Genomic DNA, 25813 nt, shown 5'->3' with positions numbered 1-25813 from the left:
TTCTCCTCTTCTACAAAATTCGCCAAGGATCAGGAGTCCTGCTCCACTCTGGGGTGGGCTGAAGCTCAGTGACAGAGCACGTTGCTTTCTCTTCCCCATGCTATCTTTGAGAATTGGTCCCTGCAGCACGATTAAGGAAGATTTATGCCTCCAAGAGCATAGGACTGGTGAAGTAATATATGCGGTTACAAAGGCATTTTGCAGCAAACATGTTTTGATAAAGTGGTTTAGAAGCAAGACACTATCTGGACTCTCATCTAATATTGATCGGTTATTTATATATACATTGCTGTATATTTCTCCCATACTTTTGGACCGTGGTACGCTTATGTATTGTTTTAATGGGGTCTGTATACCCAGGTGTGTTTTGCCTGGATCTTCGCCAATTGTGCTTTCTCCTTATCATTTTTATATAATTGAGGGCTTGTGTTTGTGCTCTGCAGGAAGCTGTTTATGGGGTGTCGGACCATTGTTCTATCTAGCTGGGCATCGACAACACCTCCTGGAAGTGAATTCCCAGAGTTCGCATGCAGAAGGTCCCAGGGCTTGATATCTGGTGTCTGTAGCTACAACTAATCCAGAATGCGGCAGCTAGACTGGTGACTGAGAGCAGCCGCCGAGACCACATAACACATAAGACCTACATTGGCTCCCAGTACGTTTCCGAGCATAATTCAAAGTGTTGGTGCTGACCTCAGTGTCTGGGCAGAACGATGGGGGTGGAGACGCTCCTTCAGGTATACTGGACCGAGACAGTTTAGGGCTTTAAAGGTCAACACCAACACTTTGAATTGTGCTCGGAAACGTACTGGGAGAGGGCTCTTGTGTTCGAATCCTGTCTGCAGGTTTCTCATGAACCTCTGTTTGGCCACTGCGAGAACAGGAGACCAGACCAGATGGGCCATTGACCTCATCCACCAGGCCCTTGTGATGTATTTAATGTCTGGAACGCCACAGGTTCCCCCTTGGATTAACTGCTGGGATAGTTCAGTCGATAAGAGCATGAGACTCTTAATCTCGGGGTTGTGGGTTTGAGCTTCACGATGGGCAAAAGATTCCTGCATTGCAGGGGGCTGGACTGGGTGACCCCTGTTGTCCCTTCCAACTCGTAGAGTCTGTCCCTGCCCTAAACACTCTGTTTAGAGCAGCAGTTCTCAACCTGTGGGTCCCCAGATGTTGTTGGACTACAACTCCCATCATCCCTGAGCTCTGGCCTTGCTAGCTAGGGGTGGTGGGAGTTGTAGTTCAACAACATCTGGGGACTCACAGATTGAAAACTGCTGGTTTAGAGGGTCAAAAGCTAGATAAAATTCCAGTAAAAGCAGCTGGGAAAGGGGCACAAATGCCTGTGGAACGATCTCAGCCTTAAAGCTGATGTTCATGAAAGCAGCCAGGCCAGTCAAGGTCGCATGCGCCCAGTCCTGTGTTTTTGTTCTGGGAAGGGTCTCCCCCCCGCCCCGCAAAGGAATGCCTTCCCTTGAGGCCCTACTCACATTACGGTGATGTTGAAGGTGTCTGGAATGTACGTCGGGATGGGCATGTGCCAACTGCAGTAGAAGCCGCTGGGGTAATTGTTCGACCGGCACATCAATGCGGGCTCCTTGGGTGGCGCTGTTGGGAAAGAGAAAGGGGTGGTCAAGCCAGGCTATCTTTGCCATGATCGAACACTGCTCTGGATGCAGAACGAAGAAGGGCCAAGCAATCCAGATTTAACCCTGGAAAGCACTTCGGACCCAATGCATGGTAAACATGTGTTGAGTCCTCTGGTCCAATTGCAAAAGAAGAAGAACATTGGTGTCACATGAAAAGAACATGTCTAACAGATGGCAACAGGTGAAACTCCCCGATGATTATATTTCCACACCAGAAAAAGCTTCATCTTTCCTCGCTTTTGTAGAAACTTCCTGCCTGCAGTTGTTCAATGCCCAAGGGGCCTGGTTTGCCCCAGTGGCAACCCTCAGCCCTTCAGGTGCCATTAGCTGTGAACCAGTCCTTTTGTTATAGGTCTGTGGATGGTTGCTCTCAGGCTGGCACAACCAAACCTGGAATTGCAGAGGACTTTGAAGTTCTGCATCCAAATCAACCAGGATTCAGATGCCCGTGCTTGGATAAAATCAAGATTAAAGCATTATAAGGCAAGCCAATGAATCCTAAGAGCATTTGCTGCGGCTATTTATTATGTATACAGTGGTGCCTCGCAAGACGAAATTAATCCGTTCCGCGAGTCTCTTCGTCTTGCGGTTTTTCGTCTTGCGAAGCACGGCTATTAGCGGCTTAGCGGCTATTAGTGGCTATTAACGGCCTAGCGGCTTAGTGGCTATTAACAGCTTAGCGGCTTTAAGAAAAAGGAAACAAACTCGCAAGAACTCGCAAGACGTTTCGTCTTGCGAAGCAAGCCCATAGGGAAATTCGTCTTGCGGAACGACTCGAAAAACGGAAAACTCTTTCGTCTAGCGCATTTTTCGTCTTGCGAGGCATTCGTCTTGCGGGGCACCACTGTACCTCATAATAGCTACAGCAAACTGATAAGCGCAGGTCAACAGCCAACGTTCTCCATTGTTCTTTTCCTTTGATTGTTGAGCAAAAAAAGGATGTGATATCAATATAAGTCCCCAGTGTTATATTTAGCCATCCTTCCTCCTCTCCACGTTGCTGCTACTATCAGCTTAACACCCCACAACCCCGGCTGCATTAGTGTGTGAACGCAGTGTGAATCCAGTAGGAGAGCTGGAAAAAACTTCACATTTGGCAACCAATGCATCCCATGGTTTCAGATAGTATATGGGTAAAAAAGGTAAAGGTAAAGGACCCCTGACAGCTAAGTCCAGTTGTGGATGACTCTGGGGTTGTGGCACTCATCTCACTGAGCGCTGAGGGAGCCGGTGTTTGTCCGCAGATAGTTTTTCTGGGTCATGTGGCCAGGCATGACTCAGCCGCTTCTGGCAAACCAGAGCAGTGCATGGAAACGCTGTTTACCTTCCCACCGGAGTGGTACCTATTTATCTACTTGCACTTTGACGTGCTTTCGAACTGCTAGGTTGGCAGGAGCAGGGACCGAGCAATGGGAGCTCACCCCGTCGTAGGGATTCGAACCGCCAACTTTCTGATTGGCAAGTCCTAGGCTCTGTGGTTTAGACCACAGTGCCACCCGCGTATATGGGTAGATGAGTCTAAAAAGTCAGGGACACAATTTTTCACACCCCTCTAGCAGCTATGTTGGCTCTTTTGTCAGAAGTGATGCGTTTGGTGTTAACTCTGGAAGCATACACTCGATTCTCACCAAGCTAAGCCTCCATCAGAAGGCTCAGTTGGTCAGCACCACACTCATTGGGACACGGGTGGCGCTGTGGTCTAAACCGCTGAGCCTCTTGGGCTTGCCGATCGGAAGGTCGGTGGTTCGAATCCCCATGATGGAGTGAGCTCGCGTTGCTCTGTCCCAGCTTCTGCCAACCCAGCAGTTGAAAAGCACACCAGTGCGAGTAGATAAATAGGTACCACTGTGGTGGGAAGGTAAACGGTGTTTCCATGCACTCTGGTTTCCATCATGGTGTCAGGTTGCACCAGAAGCAGTTTGGTTCTGCTGGCCACATGACCTGGAAAGCTGTCTGTGGACAAACACTGGCTTCCTCGGCCTGAAAGTGAGATGATCTCCACAACCCCAGAGTCGCCTTTGAGTGGACTTAACCATCCAGGGGTCTGATTGATTGATTGATATTTATTACGGCCATTGGCCCGTCACATGACAGTTTCCCACCAACATATATATACTTAAACCTCCAAATTTAAAACAGCCAAAAACTTACAGAAAACAGACAAAAACCAAAGCAAAATAAGCAAAAGACCAACAACATACATTACAATAAATTTGCAACATAAACATCGCCCTCTGCTCATAAGTTAATAAAAGACATCAGTGGTGATATCACCTAGTTACATCCTAAAACATAGATCATGGTTTAAAAGGGTTTTCCGAGCCGCACAGGAGTCCGTTTTTCTTCTTTAGGGATAGGACGCTGATCAAGAATCTGGCAACCGTGAGTGAATCCAGGGGTCTTTTACCATTTTTTTTTACACTCATTGATGACACTCGGACTTCACTCATTGACCGAGAACTTGAAAGGCAGGCGCCGGCTCACGTCTTGCAAAGCGATTGCTTCAAGATTGCCTGCACTTTTTGCTCTGCAACCTTTGCAACCGTTTCGTGGCAGCCAACTCCATGAGTCAGAGACGGGTCCCGGGAGGAAGTTTGTCTGCCCTGAATCGACAGCCCCTCCACTTCACTGGCTAACCTGTGAGATCCAGGATTAGGAAAGGGAGGAGAATGGTTCTCTCTGTCCCCCTTCTCCGTAACGGCACAGATTTACTGAATTTAAGGTCACGAGGGACTCATCTATTGCCGTCCTGTAGAACACGGGGTGCTAAAGAACCTCCGGTAATTACAAGCATATATCAAGCCTCCACATTAGCCCCCTACAGGGCTTGTCGCAGGACAGAATCCCACACAAGTACAGCTTTCATCTTGGTGCAAGAAGCATCTCAGGCCCCTCGCTCAGGACCACAGATATCTAACAGCCCAAGCGCTGCCTGTCCCAGATCACATTCCCAGGCAAGAGGTAAAAAGGGCGCCTCAAATCTCAGCTTCCTTCCGCCAGCCTCTCTCCTCCTTCAGACACACATTCCAACTTTTTATTATTTTTATGTATAGATTTTTTTTAAAAGCCTGTGGCTATGATATCCCTTGTTTAGCTGGCAACAGCTCTGCTCTAAAGGGAAGGCCTTCTTCACGCAGTGCATAGTTAAAACTTTGGAACTCACTGCCACTGGAAGCAGGGATGGCCACCAACTTGGATGGCTTTAAAAGAGGACTGGGCAAATTCACAGAGGAGGAAAGGGCTATCGAAGTCTGCTGGCACTGGACCTCAGTGTCCAGGCTGAACAATGGGGGTGGAGACGCTCCTTCAGGTATACTGGGCCGAGGCTGTTTAGGGCTTTCAAGGTCAGCACCAACACTTTGAAATGTGCTTGGAAATGTACTGGGAGCCAATGTAGATCTTTCAAGACTGGTGTTGTGTGGTCCCAGAGGCTGTTCCCAGTCACCAGTCTAGCTGCCGCATTCTGGATTAGTTGTAGTTTCTGGGTCACCTTCAAAGGTAGCCCCACATAGAGCGCATTGCAGTAGTCCAAGTGGGAGATAACCAGAGCATGCACCACTCTGGCGAGACAGTCTGTGGGCAGGTAGGGTCTCATCCTGCGTACCAGATGGAGCTGGTACACAGCTGCCCTGGACACAGATTTGACCTGCGCCTCCATGGACAGCTGTGAGTCCAAAATGACTCCCAGGCTGCGCACCTGGTCTTTCAGGGGCACAGTTGCCCCATTCAGGACCAGGGAGTCCTCCACACCCGTCCGCCTCCTGTCCCCCCAAAACAGTATAGTGGTACCTCAGGTTACATATGCTTCAGGTTACATAGGCTTCAGGTTACAGACTCCAGTAACCCAGAAATAGTGCTTCAGGTTAAGAACAGAAATCGTGCTCCGGCAGTGCGGCAGCAGCGGGAGGCCCCATTAGCTAAAGTGATGCTTCAGGTTAAGAACAGTTTCAGGTTAAGAACAGACCTCCGGAACGAATTAAGTACTTAACCCGAGATACCACTGTACTTCTGTCTTGTCAGGATTCAACCTCAATCTGTTAGCCACCATCCAACCAGAAGGCTCTGGTGCTCGGATCCTGCTTGTGATATGATGATGATGATGATGATGATGATGAAGCACCACTCTAGAAAAAGATATAGCCTTACTGAGCATGCTCAGTAGTTGTGGAATTCTGCATGTAAGGGGGTGGGGGAATTAGGAAAGATCAGGACTGGAGTGTGGGTTTGCAAAAAGAAGAGCAGGATACTGTCTCTGTGTGAGTGGCTGGCATCATTCCTGTTAGGAGTGTTTCCTTGCAAGTCCCCTTGGCTCATTCACAACCCCTTTCAAGCGCACCTTTACATCTGGAGTGCAGGTGTTGCTGCTGCTTCTTCTTACTGCTTTCCTCTACTTAACCAGATTTATATTCCGCTCGCTTGGAAGAAAACCTCCAAGCAGTTTACAAAAATAAAAACGGAAACCTTAAAATTATGGATAACAGACGAGTTAAAATCAGGTGCTTACAAATAGTCAAAAGATGATGAACAGCAGCAGCAGCTGAAAAGAAATGAAGCACCTTTAACTTCTAAAGGCCTGTTCAGGGAAGTTTTTAATGTGTGACATTTTAATGTATTTTTAATCTTTGTTGGAAGCCGCCCAGAGTGGCTGGGGAAGCCCAGCCAGATGGGCGGGGTACAAATAATAAATTATTATTATTATTATTCTAAGCAGGTGCCCAAAAGGAAGCAGTGAAACTGCCTCCCTGGTTTTCAATAGACAGGGAGTTCCAAAGTTTGTTTTAGAAATGCAAAATGCAGCAGTTGTGGGCAGTGACAATGGCTGGGATGAGATCATTTGTGGAGGGGCAATTTAACTCTTTCCTCCACAGAGGCACTCCCAAATTAGCCCCCTGCCCCACTGCTGCCACCGACCGGAAATTTCTCATTGTCTTAGCAGCCTTTTATGCAATTATTCTTTTCACAATTTTGTAAGACACCGTCTAATTTGATACTACTCAGACCAGGGAGGATTGAAAGCATTAATATAGATTTAATATCATCATATGTCAGAACTGCATTCATCTTAAATTAGACCCATAGATCACCAATATCACCTATTTCCTATATTGTGAAATATTGTAATTTCTGCTATGTATTAAATTCAGGGTTATATATAAACAGATTCTTGCCAGAAAAAATCAAAGCTGAAGATTATCGCTGACTGTATCTCAAACGGTTAGCAAATTAGATAATAACAAATTACTTTTAATTTGTAGAGGGGCTTTCTGTCTTATTCATCCATAATGACACGGAGAGGAATCTCAGGCAGGGAGCTTGTTCCATTTCCAAGCCATTAACTATTCCATAAAGCGTTCGTCAAAGCTACGACCCCCATCTATGCAATTTGCCGGCTAATATCAGGAACTTATCGTCCTTTCCTTTTATCTTCCTGCAACAGGTTAATCATCGCGTAGGAGACAGGATTTCACAGTGCTTAAACCTGGAAAAACTCTTTGTTCTAACATTTTTTGAACTAAAAAGGGCAAAATTTTGAAAGACCCATTTGCTCACTTTGGTCACCTGGTCTGTGCCTGAAGAGGCTTCGTCTGATAACAGGTTGAAGAGGTGTCTAGAATGGATCCCAAGGTATCAGAATGGATCCCACCACTTCAGGCTACAGGTGTGGTGTGCTGTTTTCAAACATCGTCATCATTATTATTTATTGAATTTATATACAGTGGATGCTCGGGTTGTGAATGTGATCCGTGTGGGATACACGTCCGCAACACGCAGCGGTGATTTGTTGCGATTTGGCGCTTCTGCACATGCGCAAAGTGCTATTTAGCGCTTCTGCGCATGCGCGACCACCGAAACCCAGAAGTAACCTGTTCCGGTACTTCCGGGTTTTGGCAGTCTGTAACCCGAAAAAACGCAACCTGAAGCACCTGTAACCCGAGGTATGACTGTACTGCCCTCTACATGGAGGTCTCAGGGCGGTTCATGGAACTACATCAAAATATAAAACCACAAAATATATAATCAAAATATTAAAATGTCCATCTCTGAAAGTAATAAATAAATAAAATTAAAACAGCACAGTCTGCTCCCTGTTACACTATCTGTCTTCTGGCGAGGAGGCTGCTCATTTGTTTGTTTTCATCAGTCATGGATGCTTTAGTTGAGATTCCTGCACTGCAGTGGGGTGGACTAGAGGACCTTTGGGGTCCCCTACAACCCTGTGATTCTATGATATGCGCATCCTGCAGTCTGAATTGGCACCGTTTTATTTATTGCATCTACACCCCACCTTTTCCTTTAAGGAGCTCAAGGCTGCATACTTGGCTCTCCCCCTCCTCTCATTTACCCTTCACAACAACCCTGTGAGGTAGGATAGGCTGAGAGGCAGTGCTTGGCCCAGGGCCACCCAGTGAGATCCACGGCCGAGTATTTGAAGCCTGTTCTCCCAGATCCTAGCCTGGCACGCTAACCACTATGCCACACTGCCTCTCATCTAGCACCTCATTTATCCATAGGCAGAGCTCAGGGTCTCTCCACCAGCAACCTGGGGGTCTGAAGCCCAACCGCCTTGGACCGCAAGCAAATAATTTGGTATGAGTCACTGAATTCAGAATCCTTAAAAAAAAAAAGTCGTTTTGATTTAAAAGATTGTAAAGATGCCTTTTGCTCACACTCGGTGTAGCTCCAGTAAAACCGAGAATTACAGCTTTTAATTTCAGAGATGTTAAAAGTGCTTCGGGAACACTCAGCTGCAACGGGGACCCAAAATGCCCGACGGGCCTGTTTTAGGACTGTAAGGAGAAACTGCTGGATCCGACCAGTGGGTCATCCAGTCCAGCCTGCTGTTCTCACAGGGGCCAGCCAGGCGCCCCCAACGGAAGCCTGAAATCAGGATTCGAACACAAGGCCCACTCTTCCCGTCCTGTGGCTTCCAGCAGCTGGGACTCAGAAGCTGGCAGAACCCCAGACCTGCACCCCAAACCATTCTTCCCAGACATGCTATGGGTGCTCTCCTCTGAGGTGGGGCTTGGGGAGACCCGGCGGTCTGGTCGGCAGCAGGCCTTGCCAGAGAGCAGCGCATCGATATAAGCGATGAGCTCGATTTGCAAAAACCCCGCGTGAGCTTTCTGGTAAGAAGAGTTAAAAATAACTGGCAACCTTGTGACTTTGAAGGCAGCCTCTGGCTATGACAGCTTAAAATTCCAAATAAGCCTCAGAGTCTGTTTTATTCTATTACAGAGACTGACACAGATGTTAAATTCCTTAAAAAGACTCCAGGTCCTTTAATTAATTTAAAGCCCCAAACTAATGAATGGATTTACTTGCAAATTCCCAGAAAATCCATTTTGCATGCAAGGACTAAGTGCCTCTATGTTTGGGGAGGAGCAGACAGACGGAGCAGCGGAATTAAGTGCAAGATAAAACTCGCAGAAGCAGCAGCTATCTATCGATGGGTTTGGAGACTGCTGCCTCCACAGAAATCTGAACCGGGGATCCTTTGGCACAGCCGTCCAGTTCCTGGCAGGTGACTGGGTTTGAGTGAAGCCTGCCTTCGCTTAGGAACAAGGCAATTAGCACTTTCTTAGGAGGATGCCAGCTCTGGTGGAAAGTGTCTGCTCCAGATGGGCTTCTAGAAAACACCCCCCCCCAAAAAAAAACCACCACACACATATTTATTCTTCTTCAGGAGCTGTCATGCTTGTCCCAGAGCTTAGGAGAGATGAAGGATGTTGTTGTTCCCTGAATCAAGGTCTGATGAAGAGTTATGCAAAAGTCAAACACTTGCAAATTCCCTCCCCCACCCGGCTCTGGAGATCTCTTTTTGCATTCTTGGCAGCCAAATAAATAATGACACCCAGACCACTTCCATCTTCAGGGGACGTTGGGTGAAAAGGGTTGGGGGCTAGATTTCAGAAAGCCGATTCCTAGATTTGCAGGATTTCTCGACTCCTGTGCCTTCCCATCAGAAATAAACAACTATCCAACTTTTAGAAGACATCTGAAGGCAGTCCATGGGGTCACGAAGAGGCGGACACAATGAAACGACTAAACAGCAACAACAACCTCTGGTTACAGATGCTTCAGGTTACAGACGCTTCAGGTTACTGACTCTGCTAACCCAGAAATAGTACCTCAGCTTAAGAACTTTGCTCCAGGATGAGAACAGAAATCGTGCGGTGGCAGCGGGAGGCCCCATTGGCTAAAGTGGTGCTTCAGGTTAAGAACGGACCTCCGCAACAAATTAAGTTCTTAACCCGAGGTACCACTGTATTCTACTTTAGCTCCTGGAGAGGTGCTGCTATCAGAGCAGGTGATTTGGGGCTAGACGGACATGTGGTCTGGCAAGGTAGCTTCCTTTGTCACTGGGAGATAGGTTTGACCCAGAGACCGGCACCGAAGCACCTTACAAGCCCTCACCCATTTGCACGGCAATTTGTCTCAAAATCCGAGCTGCCAGATAGAGACCTGACCTGGGGGTGGTGCATTGCTTAAAATCTATGAGACAGAGAGAGAGAGAGAGCGAGAGAGAGCGATGCATCCTTCCTCCTGCCTTAATCATTTCACTCCCTGCTCTAGTATGAGGCGAGCATCTCTGCTAATGGCTATTTCAGCCTTCAGACACCAGACGAAGGCCAGAGACAGGATAATGAGTCTGACAGAGAGATTATTCAAACAGACCCGCAGCAAGTTCAGAAGAGAGAGAGAGAGAGAAAACAAGAACAGCGAGGCCAGAAATGCTCTCGCCTCCCTCTCTTCTGCTACAGGTGCTCCTCAACAGCCCCTCCAAAAAACACCCCCCCCCACTACAGGATAGATGGGGGAATCAGCTCAAGGGCAGCTGTGAATTTAAAGATCTGCTTGCACAAGGAAGACAGGCTGATCTGCTTTTGCAAAACAACAGCAAAAAATAAAAATAATAAAAACCCCCAAAGCAAGGAAGGCTTTGAGTTCCTGAGGATGCTACCGCTGGGTGGCAGTGCTCCATAAGGGGTCTGGCTCTCTTCACAGGAGGAAATAAGCACCGCTGTGAAGGAGGAGACCAGCAGCCCACCTGCCTCAGCGCTGCTTCTGCCCAGAAGCCACAGTTTAGCTCGCTGGCGCAAGGCGAGAGGGGGCACCTGCACCCCCACCGTGCGCCCCCAGAATCACGTTATCAGAGGAGGAGTGGAGTTGAGGACCACAGTGCTGCCTGAGCCACAGCAGCAAAGGAAGATAAGAACATAGCATTGCAGGGGTTTGACTAGATGACTCTCAGGGTCCCTTCCATCTAGTCTAGGATCCTGTTCTCACAGGGGCTGAGCGAGTGCCTTTGGAAAACACGAAGAGGATCATGACCTCCAACGTTTCTCCAATGAAAACAGGGACATCCTATTCCATAACAGTAATTATACTATATAGAATCATACAATCATAGAGTTGGAAGAGACCACAAGGGCCATCGATTCCAACCCCCTGCCAAACAGGAAACACCATCAGAGCACTCCTGACATATGGTTGTCAAGCCTCTGCTTAAAGACCTCCAAAGTAGGAGACTCCACCACACTCCTTGGCAGCAAATTCCACTGTCAAGCAGCTCTTACTGTCAGGAAGTTCTTCCTAATGTTTAGGTGGAATCTTCTTTCTTGTAGTTTGGATCCATTGCTCCGTGTCCGCTTCTCTGGAGCAGCAGAAAACAACTTTTCTCCCTCCTCTATGTGACATCCTTTTATATATTTGAACATGGCTATCATATCACCCCTTAACCTCCTCTTCTCCAGGCTAAACATGCCCCGCTCCCTTAGCCGTTCCTCATAAGGCATCGTTTCCAGGCCTTTGACCATTTTGGTTGCCCTCCTCTGGACACGTTCCAGTTTGTCAGTGTCCTTCTTGAACTGTGGTGCCCAGAACTGGACACAGTACTCCAGGTGAGGTCTGACCAGAGCAGAATACAGTGGCACTATTACTTCCCTTGATCTAGATGCTATACTCCTATTGATGCAGCCCAGAATTGCATTGGCTTTTTTAGCTGCCGCGTCACACTGTTGGCTCATGTCAAGTTTGTGGTCAACCAAGACTCCTAGATCCTTTTCACATGTACTGCTGTCAAGCCATATATACCCCACCCATTGGACTGGGTTGCCCCAGCCACTCTGGGTGGCTTTTCAACATATGTAAAAACATAATAAAACATAAAATGTTAAAAAACTACCCTCTAAATGGGCTGCCTTCAGGTGGCTCGGGGGTCGGATAGTTCCGTATCCTCCAAGATTTCTCTGATGAAAATAGGGACGTCCGAAGAAAAAGAGGGACATTCTGGGATCAAATCAGAAACTGGGGTGGCTTCTGTGAAACTGGGGCTGTCCCTGGAACATAGGGGCAGTTGGAGGGTCTGCAGGATTCGAATACATGAGAGCCCTCTCCCCTCTTGCGCTGCCAAATTCCACGGCAGCTGGAGCTTCCAAACTGTCTTCAGAGGCAGCCCCACAAACCACACGTTGCAGTCATCTGCCTTTACGGAGTCAGGCCCCTTGGTTCATCTGGCACAGATGTGTCTACACTGACTGCCAGTAGATCTCTAGGGTTCCCAAGAGTTTAGGGTTCCCTAAACAGCCTCGGTCCAGTATACCTGAAGGAGCATCTCCACCCCCATCGTTCTGCCCGGACTCTGAGGTCCAGCGCCAAGGGCCTTCTGACGGTTCCCTCGCTGAGAGAAGCCAAGTTACAGGGAGCCAGGCAGAGGGCCTTCTCGGTAGTGGCACCCGCCCTGTGGAACGCCCTCCCACCAGATGTCAAAGAGAAGAACAACTACCAGAATTTTAGAAGACATCTGAAGGCAGCCCTGTTTAGGGAAGCTTTTAGTGTTTAACAGAGCACTGTATTTTAATACTTTGCTGGAAGCTGCCCAGGGGAAACCCAGCCAGATGGGCGGTGTATTAACAATAACAATAACAATAACAATAAATAATAATAATAATATTACCCTGCCTGGAGATGTCTTCAGGGCTTGAACCAGAGACCTTCTGCACCCAAGGCAGTTGTTCTACTAGTGAGCTACTGTGGCCCCTCCCCTGCAAGCCCCGACACCAGCAGATCAATGGAGTCACCCGGTCCCAGCTGAGCCAAAGCAACAGGCCTTGAGTGCTATCCACAGGGAGGCAATTTTTAAATGCTTTCGCAAGCCCTGAAGGGCAGACAAGGTCCAACTTTTCTCCAATCATGCGGATGCCTGGATCCCAATCTATTTCAGCAGCACCTCGCCTGGGATTTTTTATTTTTGTTTAAAAAGATGGCTTATGAAGCACAAAACTAATTTTGAAAAAAATCCCCCTAAATAAGCACATAACGCCAGCTTAAACCGGGAGGATAATAAAACCACGGCACATACCAGCTTGAAAATAGAATCCTGGCGAACGTCTCAGTGACAACCACAAGGGAGTTGCAGCACACCAGAACTGGTGATTTATGGAGCGTTGGGAGATGATTGGGATTGGGGACCTCCTTCTCTCTCCCCCCCCCAGGCACCCCAGTTTAAGGAGGATATTGACAAGCTCGAAGGTGTGCAGAGGAGGACAACCAAGAGGATCAAAGGTCTGAAAGCCAAGCCTGATGAGGAGCAGTTGAAGGATCTGGGTAGGTTTTGCCTGGAAAAGAAGAGACTGAGAGAAGATCTAGTGGCCCTCTTCGAAGATCTGAAGGGCTGTGACTTGGAAGAGGAAACAAGCTTGTTTTCTCCTGCTCCAGAGGCTTGGACATGAACCAATAGATTCACATGACAAGGAGATTCCGACTAAACATCAGGGAGAACTTTCTGACAGTAAGAATTGTTTGGAGGGGGAACGGTCTCCCTCGGAAGACAATGGACTCATCTTCATTGGAAGTTTTTAAGCAGAGGTTGGGGACGTGGGTGGCGCTGTGGGTTAAACCACAGAGCCTAGGACTTGCCGATCAGAAGGTCGGCGGTTCGAATCCCCGTGACGGGATGAGCTCCCGTTGCTTGGTCCCAGCTCCTGCTAATCTAGCAGTTCGAAAGCACAAAGTGCAAGTAGATAAATAGGTGGGAAGGTAAATGGTGTTTCCGTGCGCTGCTCTGGTTCGCCAGAAGCGGCTTTGTCCTGCTGGCCACATGACCCGGAAGCTGTACGCCGGCTCCCTCGGCCAGTAAAGCAAGATGAGCGCTGCAACCCCAGAGTCAGTCACGACTGGACCTAATAGTCAGGGGTCCCTTTACCTTTACCTAAGCAGAGCTTGTATGGCCACCTGTCAGGGATTCTGCTGGAAGTGTATGTGTTGTGAAACTATCACTTTTCAAAGGGCTCCTGCAAAGCGCAGCTTGAAAGCTGCCATGCTCTGGATCCTGTCTGCAGGGACCCAGCACCAGGGCGGCCCCATCACAGCGGCTCTTTAATTAGCCCATCCAAAAATGCCTCCATCGCCTTTTGTGCTGTTAATGAGACCTGGCAATCAGCCTCCTTTGTTCCCTGAGACCTGGAGAGAGCAGACCTCCCTTCAAACTCATTGCCGCTTTGGGTCTGCTCCAAATGGGAAGAGGGGCTCTTTCAGGTGCCCCCCTCCTTTGCTCTGGGCTTTGGGTCCCAGTGTGTAGGAGACTCCAATGCACAGCCTTTGTGCAGGAAGACTAAAAGTGTCCCCACATGGAGGGCAAGTCCCTGTTCTGCCCAGGCATTCCTGGTTTACCAAGATAGGCAGCACTGTCTTTACATTTCAACACTTGTCATTTTACTGGGGAATTTTAGGGGCACCTCCAAATTGTCAATATTTTGCGGGCAGGGATTCAAGAGTGTACGAGAACTTTACTTTTGTGCATTTCAAGGAGATTAACATGCAAATTCACTTAAAAGACAACAGCAGCAGGCTTCGGGTGCAAGCCTTGTGCAAGGAAGTCAGGATGAATGTACAATAAACAGGTTGTCTACAGGGGACCTGAGGCCTCGCAACCTTTTGGGGGTAGAACGGGCTTCATCTTGGAATCTGTTTTTGCCTGTTCTGCTGTTAGTGTGTGGTACAATAATAAGTAGTGGGCTGTGGGTGGCGCTGTGGTCTAAACCACTGAGCCTCTTGCGCTTGCCGATCAGAAGGTCGGTGGTTTGAATCCCTGTGACAGGGTGAGCTCCCATTGCTCTGTCCCAGCTCCTGCCAACCTAGCAGTTCGAAAGCATGCCAGTGCAAGTAGATAAATGGGTACCACTGTGGCGGGAAGGTAAACGGCGTTTCTGGGTGCTCTGGTTTCCGTTACGGTGTCCTGTTGCACCAGAAGCAGTTTAGTCATGCTGGCCACATGACCCAGAAAGCTGTCTGTGGACAAATGCCGGCTCTCTCAGCCTGAAAGCGAGATGAGCATCGCAACCCCATAGCCACCTTTGACTGGAATTAACCATCCAGGGGTCCTTTGCCTTTTACCTTTTTACAATCATAAGAATGTAAAAGAGGCTTTCGGGATCAAACGATCCATCTAGACCAGCATCTTGTTCTAACAGGGTTCAAGCACATGTCCATCATGGGAAACCTGCAACCAGGATTTGAGCACAAAGGTGTTCTCCTGCCGTTTCCATCACCTGGTATTCAGGTGGTCAACACACTCACCCTTCTGCATATGAACTAGAAATAAACATAGCCTGCTGCACAGATTGGTTGGGAGGGAAAACACGGTGGAGAAGATCCTTGCAAAATAAAGATGCTTTAAATCAACAACTCAGGAGTGAAATTCCCCAGACGGCGTCCTCTAAGACCCAGAGCTAATTGAGGTGATTTCCGCAGCTTGCTCTTGCTCCCTGCGCTCTCTCTCTCTCTTTCCTCCACCTCTCTCTCATCTTCACAGCTTCTGTTTTGACTTCAACTTTCTTGCCCCACAACTACAGCGTACTGATTTGTAGCAGGGATGTTTGCAAGAGCAGACCCAGGCGAAACTACAAATCAGGTCTCAAAGAAATGGGTCTTTGGGCTCATCCACACTTCTGCTTGTTCGGTGCCTAGAAAGCACAGATCCAAGTGGTTTTCTGCTTTTCCCATGCCTTCTAAACATGGGTCCAAGCAGTTTTGCCTTTGCCCTGCCACCTTCCCTGAAAAACCCGCTCTTTAGTGCAAAATTGGAACAAATGGCAATCCACAGAAAACCCAATTGCCACTTGTTCTGATTCATAGGTTGTCCCAGGGGTAAACGGCAGGGCAAAGTGTGGACAAGTACTTCACTTAGGTTGGCAATGAAATATAATTTTTGGGGGTGAGGGTGTTTTTGAAATTGCCGCAACGCTGCATTTATTTACAATTACTTCTTTTTAAAGCAGCATGCGCAGCCCGCTTTTCCTTTCAAAAGCTCCCAGCAGCCAGCCATAAGTTAAAACAAATGAAAATGAGATTGCAAAATTTCTAAGAGTGGCAAAACACACACAAAAATCCCCCGCAAGCATCTATTAGGACTATTAAATATCCTCCAACCACAGAAACAATTCAATAGAGCAAGTTAAAAACCAATCAGCACAGGAACTCGAAAACCATCCATGTCCCTGAAGAGTTCTTGAAGAGGAAGGATGCAGCAATGTGGAGGAAGCCATCAAGGATAAGGAAGAGGAGACCAAAGAAGGGGGCAATCCCAGAGCCCCTGAAAAGGCCCCCAGTTGGTCCCAACGAAGGGATGTTGGGACAAGGAAGAGGGTGCTAGACCCCAGAAGCCACTGCCAGCACTCTGAATGAGGCCAGGAAACCCACATGGGCAGCCAACGCAATTGTCTCCAGAAGGGCATCACAGGCTGCCTACATATGGCACCACTTCATATTTCATGGAACCACAAAATTGTAGAGTTGGAATGTCCCAAGGATCATCTAGTCCAACCCCCTACAATGAAGGAATATTTAACCAATGAGTTAAATAAACTTGGATTAAGGTTGGAGAAACTTGCTCCTTTTCGCTAGCAAACATGGGCTCTTCTCCTCCTGGAAATGAAGGAAGGGCATGCTCTCTTCACAGCAGTCCTCCTGGTCTGCCCAGTTGCTCCAGCTAATGATGGAAAGGACTGTGGGGGAACTGTTCGCCCTACATTCTGCCCCCTAATCTCATTTATTGTAAGTTGAAGCCATTGGTTCATGTCCTACCCTCCAGACCAGGAGAAAGCAAGCTTGCTCCCTCCTCCATGTGACAGCCCTTGAGATATTTGAAGATGGCTCTCATATCTCCTCTCAGTCTCTTCTTTTCCAGGCAAAACATACCCAGCTCCTTCAACTGTTCCTCATCAGGCTTGGTTTCCAGACCCTTGGCCATCTTGGTTGCTCTCTCCTCTGCAACCAGCTTGTCAATATCCTTCTTAAATGGTGGCGCTCACAACTGGGCATCGTATTCCAGGTGTGGTGTGACCAAAGTGGGACTATGACTCCCCTTGACTCGGACACAAGACCACATAACACCGGTCTTGAAAGACCTACATTGGCTCCCAGTACGTTTCCGAGCACAATTCGAAGTGTTGGTGCTGACTTTTAAAGCCCTAAACGGCCTTGGTCCAGTATCTCTGAAGGAGCGTCTCCACCTCCATCGTTCAGCCCAGACACTGAGGTCCAGATCCGAGGGCCTTCTGGCGTTTCCCTCACTGTGAGAAGCCAAGTTACAGGGAACCAGGCAGAGGGCCTTCTCGGTGGTAGCACCCGCCCTGTGGAACACCCTCAAACCAGATGTCAAAGAGAAGAACAACTACCAGACTTTTAGAAGACATCTGAAGGCAGCCCTGTTTAGAGAAGCTTTTAATGTTTAATAGGTTATTGTATTTTAGTGCTCTGTTGGAAGCCACCCAGAGTGGCTGGGGAAGCCCAGCCAGATGTGTGGGGTATAAATAAATAAATTATCATCATCATCATCATCACCATCATCAACAACAATAAAAAAAATTCCTTCAAGTAGCACCTTAAAGACCAACTAAGTTAGTTCACGAAAGCTCATACCAAGAACTAACTTAGTTGGTCTTTAAGGTGCTACTGGAAGGAATTTTTTTTATTTTGACTATGGCAGACCAACACGGCTACCTATCTGTATCATCAACAATGACACCCTTCTTAAATTGTGGTGCCCACAACTGGGCTTCATATTCCAGGTGTAGTCTGACCAAAGTGGGACTATGGCTCCCCTTGACTCGGACACTAGACTTCTGTTGATGCAGCCTAGGATAGCATTCGTGGCTTGACGTTGAGTCATGAGTACAGCCCTGCCAGCTGACATTGGCCATCCTTAGGAAGAGAGAGTTGGCCCACTGGTCAGTAGGGACTAGACTGACTAGCACAGGCTCTCCAGGTCGGAGTCCTGTGTGGGGATCCCTTTGGGGACTGAACCCAGGACTTTCTGCGCACAATGCAGGTCCTCTACCAGGGAGCGACCACAGCTGCTTCCCATGAACTGAGATGGCAAACCAGGGCTCCTTTCTGCAGTGGCATAATTGGTCCCCTAGAAGCCCAAGCCAGAATCTGAATTCAATTCCTAGATGTAAACAGGATACATGAGAAATGACTCTGGTTGTTCCTGATCAATGCCTGAGAAGTGAGTGGGAACTGAGCCCCATACTATCACGGAGCAGTCCTACTCAACAGGCTCAGGGTGGGTAACAAGTCGATTAAAATGTATATAGTATATAGTTTTACACACCTGCTTGCTAAAATCACGACTCCATGTGAGTGCATCTTAATTACAGGGGTCAGCAAACTTTTTTAGCAGGGGGCCAGTCCACTGTCGTTCGGACCTTGTGGGGGGCCGGACTATATTTTGGAAAAAAATAAAAATGAACGAATTCCTGTGCCCCACAAAATACCCAGAGATCGATTTTAAATAAAAGGACACATTCTACTCATGTTAAAACACCAGGCAGGCCCCACAAATAACCCAGAGATGCATTTTAAATAAAAGGACACATTCTACTCATGTAAAAACAAGCTGTTCCCGGACCGTCTGTGGGCCGGTTTGAGAAGGCGATTGGGCCGGATCCGGCCCCCGGGCCTTAGTTTGCCAACCCATTATCTTAAATGTATTAAACCCCTTGAACTTGCTTTGTGCTGCTCTGGAGGAGGGGATCTGAACCAATGGATTCAAATGACAATAAACGAGATCCCAATTAAACATGAGGAAGATATTTTCAAAGGTTAGAGCTGTTCAGTAGTGGAACGGGACCCCGTCATAAAGTTGTAGACTCTGCTTCCTTGGAGGCTTTCAGCAGATGTTGGATGTCCATCTGTCAAGGATGATCTAGTTGAGATTTCTGCATGGCAGGGGTTGGACCAAATAATAATAATAATAATAATAATAATAATAATAATAATAATAATAATAATTCCACCATGCCCATATGGCTGGGTTGCCCCAGCCACTCTGGGTGGCTTCCAACAGAGATAAAAACACAACAAAATCTCAAACATAAAAAACTTCTCCATACAGCCCTGCCTTCAGGTGTCGCCTAAAAGACAGACAGCTGTTTATTTCCTTGACATCTGACAGGAGCGCATTGCACAGGGAGGGCGCCACTACTGAGAAGGCCCTGTGCCTGGTTTCCTCACAGAGAGGAAACTGCCAGAAGAGCTGGACCTCAGTTTCTGGCCTGACTAATAATAATAATAATAATAATAATAATAATAATAATAATAATAATAATTTTTATTTATACCCCACCCTCCGCAGCCAAGACCAGGCTCAGGGCGGCTAACACCCAATATAAAAACAAACTGATTGAAATACAACTTAAAAACAAGATTAAAATACAATATTAAAACATTAAAATATTAAAATACAGCCTCGTTTCAATGGAAACTCAAATCAAAAACTTTTTGGGGGATGAAAACGTCAAGTCTTCAACAAGGCCAACTATCCAGACTGGTCCTACATGGGCCAGAAAAAAGCCAGGGAAGTCCCCAAATAGGAGTTCCATCACAGGAGGAGAAAGAAAAAAGGAAAGAGGGGGAGGGAATCAAGTTGATTCCAAGCCAAAGGCCAGGCAGAACAACCCTGTCTTACAGGCCTTGCGGAAAAAAATCAGATCCTGCAGGGCCCTGGTCTCCTGAGACAGAGCGTTCCACCAGGCCGGGGCCAGTGTTGAGAAGGCCCTGGCTCTGGTTGAGGCTAATCTGACTTCCTTAGGGCCCGGGACCTCCAGGGTGTTGCTATTTATGGACCTTGAGGCTCTGTGGGGCATACTGGGAGAGGCGGTCCTGTAGGTACGAGGGTCCTAGGCTCTGAAGGGGATGAAGATGCTCTTTCAGGTTTAGGGTCCCTTCTAACTCTACAATTCTATGCGTCATTATCCTACCCCTGTCCATCAGAAGCTTGGGAACACATTTGTATGTGTATGTAGTCTTTTTTTTTTAAAAAAAACTTTAATCCACTTTTGGAAGATGTTCCGTTTCAGGCGTTGGCTGGTGTCCAGGGCAGAAAGGCCACCCCTCAACTGAGCTGCTTCTCAGCCTCTCTTGGAATATTTAGTAGTACAGGCAGAGGGACCTGGGAAAGTGGAAAACCTGGAGCTTTTGCCTTGTCTCCCACAAGGGGCACACCCCACTGCTCTGCCATAGGGAGGGAGTTCCTTCAACATTCATGATCTTTGATGCTTTCTGGCATCCTCCTCAGTCGTCTGTTTCCCTTGCACCATGTGTCAATGAGTTCCACATGCTATTATCACACACGTTCACCAATGCAACAGACAGGAAAAGTGTTGCATGCCTTCCTGCTTCCGACTTTGGCTCCTATAGCTAGAGGGGTGGGAGGTGGGGGGCAGGACAGGGAGAAACATGGCCGCGCCAAGTGGAGGTGGGGTTTGCCTTCCAGGCGAAGTCGAAATCCATCCAGTGTCTTAAAAGCTAGACTTCCTCCATTAACACCTTGCAAACATTACGGTCTGGTGGTGTATCAGTGCAAACACCAGGGCTACATCTGCTAAGACTTTGCACGAGAGCCAAGAGGGGCTGGCGCTAGGGAGAGGGGGAACGGAGAGCCTGCAGGCAGGAATTTCCTCGGGGTCTGATATCAGGTGGTGTTTTTGGCAAAGGATGCTCAGACAATAATATTTGGCCGCTCTTCCGTCCCGAGAGAGAGTCCCGTGCCTGGGTGATATATGGACAGCAGAAGGGGAAACTCCCAAAGCCCAGCCCCACCTTGACTCATGCAAACGCAAGGTTGAATCACAGTGCATCTCTACTCTGAAGTAAGCTCTGTGGGGCTTACTCCCATGTAAGACAGTAAGAGGGTTACGACTGCAAGCTTGCTCAACTTCTGTATTTCTGTGCATTTAGTTATTAGGCTAGCTTCTCTCCGACACACACCATAAACAAAAAAGCACCCTTAGTGCACCCAGTACAGTGGAACCTCGGTTGTTGAATGCTTCGGAAGCTGAACAATTCAGAACCCGATCGCCAATAACCTGGAAGTGAATGCTTCCTGTTCTCGAACGATTTTTGGAAGCTGAATGGCTTCCACAGCATGTTTTTTTCATTTTCACCATTCCCTTTGCTGACAGCCCTTTGCTTTTTGGTTTGCGGATGTTTTGGAAGTCAAACGGACTTCCGGGTAACGGATTATGTTCGAAAACCGAGGTTCCACTGTAGAGACAAAGGCAGCCAACACCCACCAACTCTCACACTCGAGGAACGAAAGCCACTTTCAAAGCTCACTTCCTCCGTTCTGTGTCAAAAACCTTCCAGGATTGCCAACTGACCAGGAAAAGCACAAGCCCAGTCTGCACCTGTGTGCTTAATCTCAGCTTGATGTGACAGGAGAAGCCTAAGTATTGCCAGCTGCTAAGGGCTGTGGATTTGGTTAGTGGGGTCTGCCAAGGCTGGCTGAGTAGTTGGCAACTTGGATTGTGGGCAGGAGTCGTCGAGAGACCCATTCTGTGTGAATGTCCTTCAGCAGCTATTAACTATTTTTCTCCAGGGGGTTAAAAAAATGAATCCCTGGGCATCTTACCAGGTTAGGAAGAGTTTACAGGGGTCAGCAAGCCTTTTCAGCAGGGGGCCGGTCCACTGTCCCTCAGACCTTGTGGGGGACCAGACTATATTTTTTGGGTGGAAATGAACAAATTCCTATGCCCCACAAATAACCCAGAGATGCCTTTTAAATAAAAGCGCACATTCTACTCATGTAAAAACACCCTGATTCCCGGACCATCCATGGGCCGCATTGAGAAGGCGATTGGGCCGGATCTGGCCCCCGGCCTTAGTTTGCCTACCCATGGTTTATGCTATCTAGGGTTGCCAACTGACCAGGAAAAAAATCCAGTTTGATGCATGGGAATCAGAAGGTGCAGTTATCGCCAGCATGAGCTCATGGCTGCAGATGAAACTGCAGAGCTAGAGACAAGAAGGGAAGTTGGCAACCTTCTTGCTAAGTCAGCATTTCTCCCCACCTCCCTTTCCTCATTCCAACCCCCCCCCCCAAATAACAGTTAAGAGTTTTGCATTAGAAGGAGAAGATCAAATAGCAAAGCCCAATCAATATGGGGAAGGGGAACCTAATGCTGTTTCTGGAGAAATGCCAGGTTACTAAGAACCGGGGAGGGGGGAGAAGAGAGGGATGGGGAGATGAGTGGCAGGTGAGGAGGAAGAAGGAGGGTGTTTTCCTGCTCCAGCCACTCAGCTCCCAACAGCTGATGAAACAAAATGTCTCCCTTGGGAGCAGAAGGATGGGACGAAGGGTGGCTGTGGAGCAGGGCAATGCAATAACTATTAAGGATGGCAGATGCTAAAAGATGAGGTGATGAGGCTCAGGAGCACTTTTGAGCCACACCTCCTGATGCTCAGCCCTATCCACCCACAAGGAATTGTAGAGCTGGAAGGGACCCCAAGGGCTCATCTAGTACAACCCACTGCAATGCAGAAATCACAGCTGATGGATCCTTGGCAGGTGGCCAGAACACCTCTCATTAAAACCCAACGAGTCCATCACCTTCTGATGGAGTCGGCTCCACTTTCGAACGGCTCTTGCAATTGCAGTGCAACGAAACACCACCACCACAAACTGGCTTATAAGTATAAAACCAAATTTACTAGAATAGAGATAGACTTGTACCCATTCAAACCACAAACATACTAAGGTGCCATGTGCAAGACAAAGCCTGGATATACTGTAAACATGGAGTGGATAAATGTACAACTGTATCTTAACAAGTTAGGTAAAGGTAAAGGGACCCCTGACTATTAGGTCCAGTCGTGGCCGACTCTGGGGTTGCGGCGCTCATCTCGCTTTATTGGCCAAAGGAGCCGGCGTACAGCTTCCGGGTCATGTGGCCAGCAGGACTAAGCCGCTTCTGGCGAACCAGAGCAGCGCACAGAAACGCCGTTTACCTTCCCGCTGGAGTGGTGCCTATTTCTCTACTTGCACTTTAACATGCTTTCGAACTGCTAAGTTGGCAGGAGCAGGGACCAAGCAACAGGAGCTCACCCTGTTGCAGAGATTCGAACCGCCGACCTTCCGATCGGCAAGTCCTAGGGCCAGGGGTCTGCAACCCGCGGCTCCGGAGCCGCATGTGGCTCTTTTACACCTTTGCTGCAGCTCCGGGGCGGATACTAACGAGGGGAGGAGGCGCATTGTGCGCCCCAACACTTCCCACTGTGGCGGGCGCTGTACTGGCTGTGACGTCGCATGGGAGCGGTGCGTGCGTTAGTCACGCACCGTCCCGACGTCACCTTCCCGCCCGCCACATTGTAAGGGGAATGTACCCTGGTCACTGCATTGAAAGGGGGCATGTACGCTGGTCACTGTTTTGAAGGGGAGTGAAGAACACACACACACACACACACACACAAAAGGTAACTTTATTTCTATGAGGAGGATTAATTCTGAGGGGTCAAACAAAGAAATAATAAAAAAGTGACAAAAAATTATTTTTATAATGACGAGTTTTGCGGCTCCCAGTTTTTTTTCCCTTCGGAAACGGGTCCAAGTGGCTCTTTTTGTCTTAAAGGTTGCAGACCCCTGTCCTAGGCTCTGTGGTTTAACCCACAGCTCCACCCGCGTCCCTTATCTTAACAAGTTACATGTGCAATAAACATTATATACTTGAATGGTTACAAGTTATTATTCTAGTAAATTTGGTTTTATACTTATAAGCCAGTTTGTGGTGTTGTTGTTGTTTTGTTGCATTATTATTACTGTCACCACATTTGATACTTTGTGTGTATCTTACAATTGCAGAACTGCAGAGTTGGAAGGGACCACGAAGGCCATCATCAGAAACTAGGTTTCTCCTCTCCTGGCTCATCGCTGTGGGATAGCCGGGAAAGGGAGAAGATGCTCTGTGCATGAGCAAAGGTGAGTTGCGCCACGTCATATCTTGGCAAGCTCCAGGCTTGAGTGCTGCTGGCGCTGAGAGCAGCTTTGGCTGCCAGATCTGGCACAGCTCGCCCTTCTCCCCAGCCGCAAAACAAGACGTCCTGTCTCACTTTCAACGGACAGCTCAGCAGTAATAGAAGCTCTCCCCAGGGGGCTGCAGAATCGACTTCCCAGTAAAGGCTGGTGGCCAGGGACCTGCCATAAACGAGCGCATCAGGTTATTGTCTCAGGACAAGGCCAAATGAACCACTTGGGTGAATTTGGTCCTATGTTGCTTTGCAACTCGGCAGCATCTATCGTCAACCAGGCACCAACCAGGTCTGGACTACAGATCCCATAGGTCAATGGCTGGCAATGGCTGATGGCAGCCTAAACAATGAAAACAACCCAACTCTTTTGGACATCAATCCTACAAGAAATATGCAAAATAACTAAGCAAGTACAGTGGACGCTCGGGTTGCAAACGTGAGCTGTGCGGGATGCATGTTCGCAACCCGCAGCGTCCACAACCTGCAGCAGTGCGTCTGCACACACATGGGTTGCGATTCGGTGCTTCTGCGCATGCGCGACTGCCAAAACCCGGAAGTAACTTGTTCCGGTACTTCCGGGTTTCGGTGGTCCGCAACCCGAAAAAACGCAACCTGAAGCAACTGTAACCCAAGGTATGACTGTATTAGAAGTTTCCCCAGAACTGGCCCCACTAAACATCTTCCAAGACAACAATGGCCACTCACATCACAAAGAGCTCATAACCCACCTACTCTCAGCAGCCAGAAGCATCATAGCCAGACACTGGAGAGACCTGTCAGGAGTAAGCATGGACCAATGGTACCAAATAGTATGGGAAACAGCCTTACTAGAAAAACTAACCAACAAACCGAAACTGACACGGGGACAAATAGAAGAAGACGCCTTTACCCCGGTTTGGTTCCCCTTTATCACATATGCAGCCCAACAAGACAACGACAAGAATCCACCAACAGCATACAAATCAATCTGGCTAACCTGATCTAAACACACCGACACCCTCCCCACTCACACATGAAAACAAATCTCACTACAGCCAACCAAAGACAACCAACCACCTCCTAGGCCACCCCCAACCTCTCTCACAACCGATGAAATACAAGCAGATAGTAAGGAGACCCACACAAGTGATGCTGACACAAAACCTCACACATACACTAAGTAGAATAGAAGTATTGCCACCTGACCCCACCCCAAATACCATTCTCCCCTCCACCTCTTTTTCCCTTTTCTTCCTAAAGGTAAAGGTAAAGGGACCCCTGACCATTAGGTCCAGTCGCGGACGACTCTGGAGTTGCGGCGCTCATCTCACTTTATTGGCCGAGGGAGCCGGCGTACAGCTTCCGGGTCATGTGGCCAGCATGACTAAGCTGCTTCTGGTGAACCAGAGCAGCGCATGGAAACGCCGTTTACCTTCCCGCCAGAGTGGTACCTATTTCTCTACTTGTACTTTGACGTGCTTTCAAACTGCTAGGTTGGCAGGAGCAGGGACTGAGCAACGGGAGCTCACCCCGTCGCGGGGATTCGAACCGCCAACCTTCTGATCGGCAAGTCCTAGGCTCAGTGGTTTAACCCACAGCGCCACCCGCATCCCTTCCCTTTTCTTCCTAATGTAACACTAATGTCCCACAAAAAACTGATCCGTAGAAAACGCAACCTGAAAAAGAGAGACACTGCACGTACTTTGGTAAACAAAGAAATCTATCATAAAAATAAACCGTTTTAAAAAAATGAAAACAGCCTTATTTGCTGATGTGCATCAAAGGCGCCCCACCCAAAAAACAGCAGCAACCCCTGGAGGGCCCCAAGTTGGGCAATGCTGATTTGAATGATGGCCAGGCCAGTCTGGCACACA

The 25813-nt window shown here is 48.2% G+C and overlaps 1 protein-coding gene and 1 long non-coding RNA gene across 3 annotated transcripts in view; both read right to left on the bottom strand.

Moving 5' to 3' along the window:
- Positions 1–25813, bottom strand: part of CNTFR (ciliary neurotrophic factor receptor) — a 434396-nt gene that overhangs the window by 48075 nt on the left and 360508 nt on the right. For both annotated transcript variants that reach the window (XM_081213125.1, XM_081213126.1), the window contains one exon: positions 1494–1611. In XM_081213125.1, the coding sequence (XP_081069251.1) occupies positions 1494–1611 (118 nt within the window). The remainder of the gene's footprint in view (positions 1–1493; positions 1612–25813) is intronic.
- Positions 1–25813, bottom strand: part of LOC308597426 — a 396194-nt gene that overhangs the window by 62434 nt on the left and 307947 nt on the right. The window lies entirely within an intron of this gene.

Source organism: Podarcis bocagei (genome assembly GCF_964188305.1).
Source record: "Podarcis bocagei genome assembly, chromosome: 11".
Taxonomy (NCBI): Eukaryota; Metazoa; Chordata; class Lepidosauria; order Squamata; family Lacertidae; genus Podarcis; species Podarcis bocagei.
The sequence above is the reverse complement of the archived record's forward strand: the minus strand, read 5'-3'. Positions and strand labels throughout refer to the sequence as shown.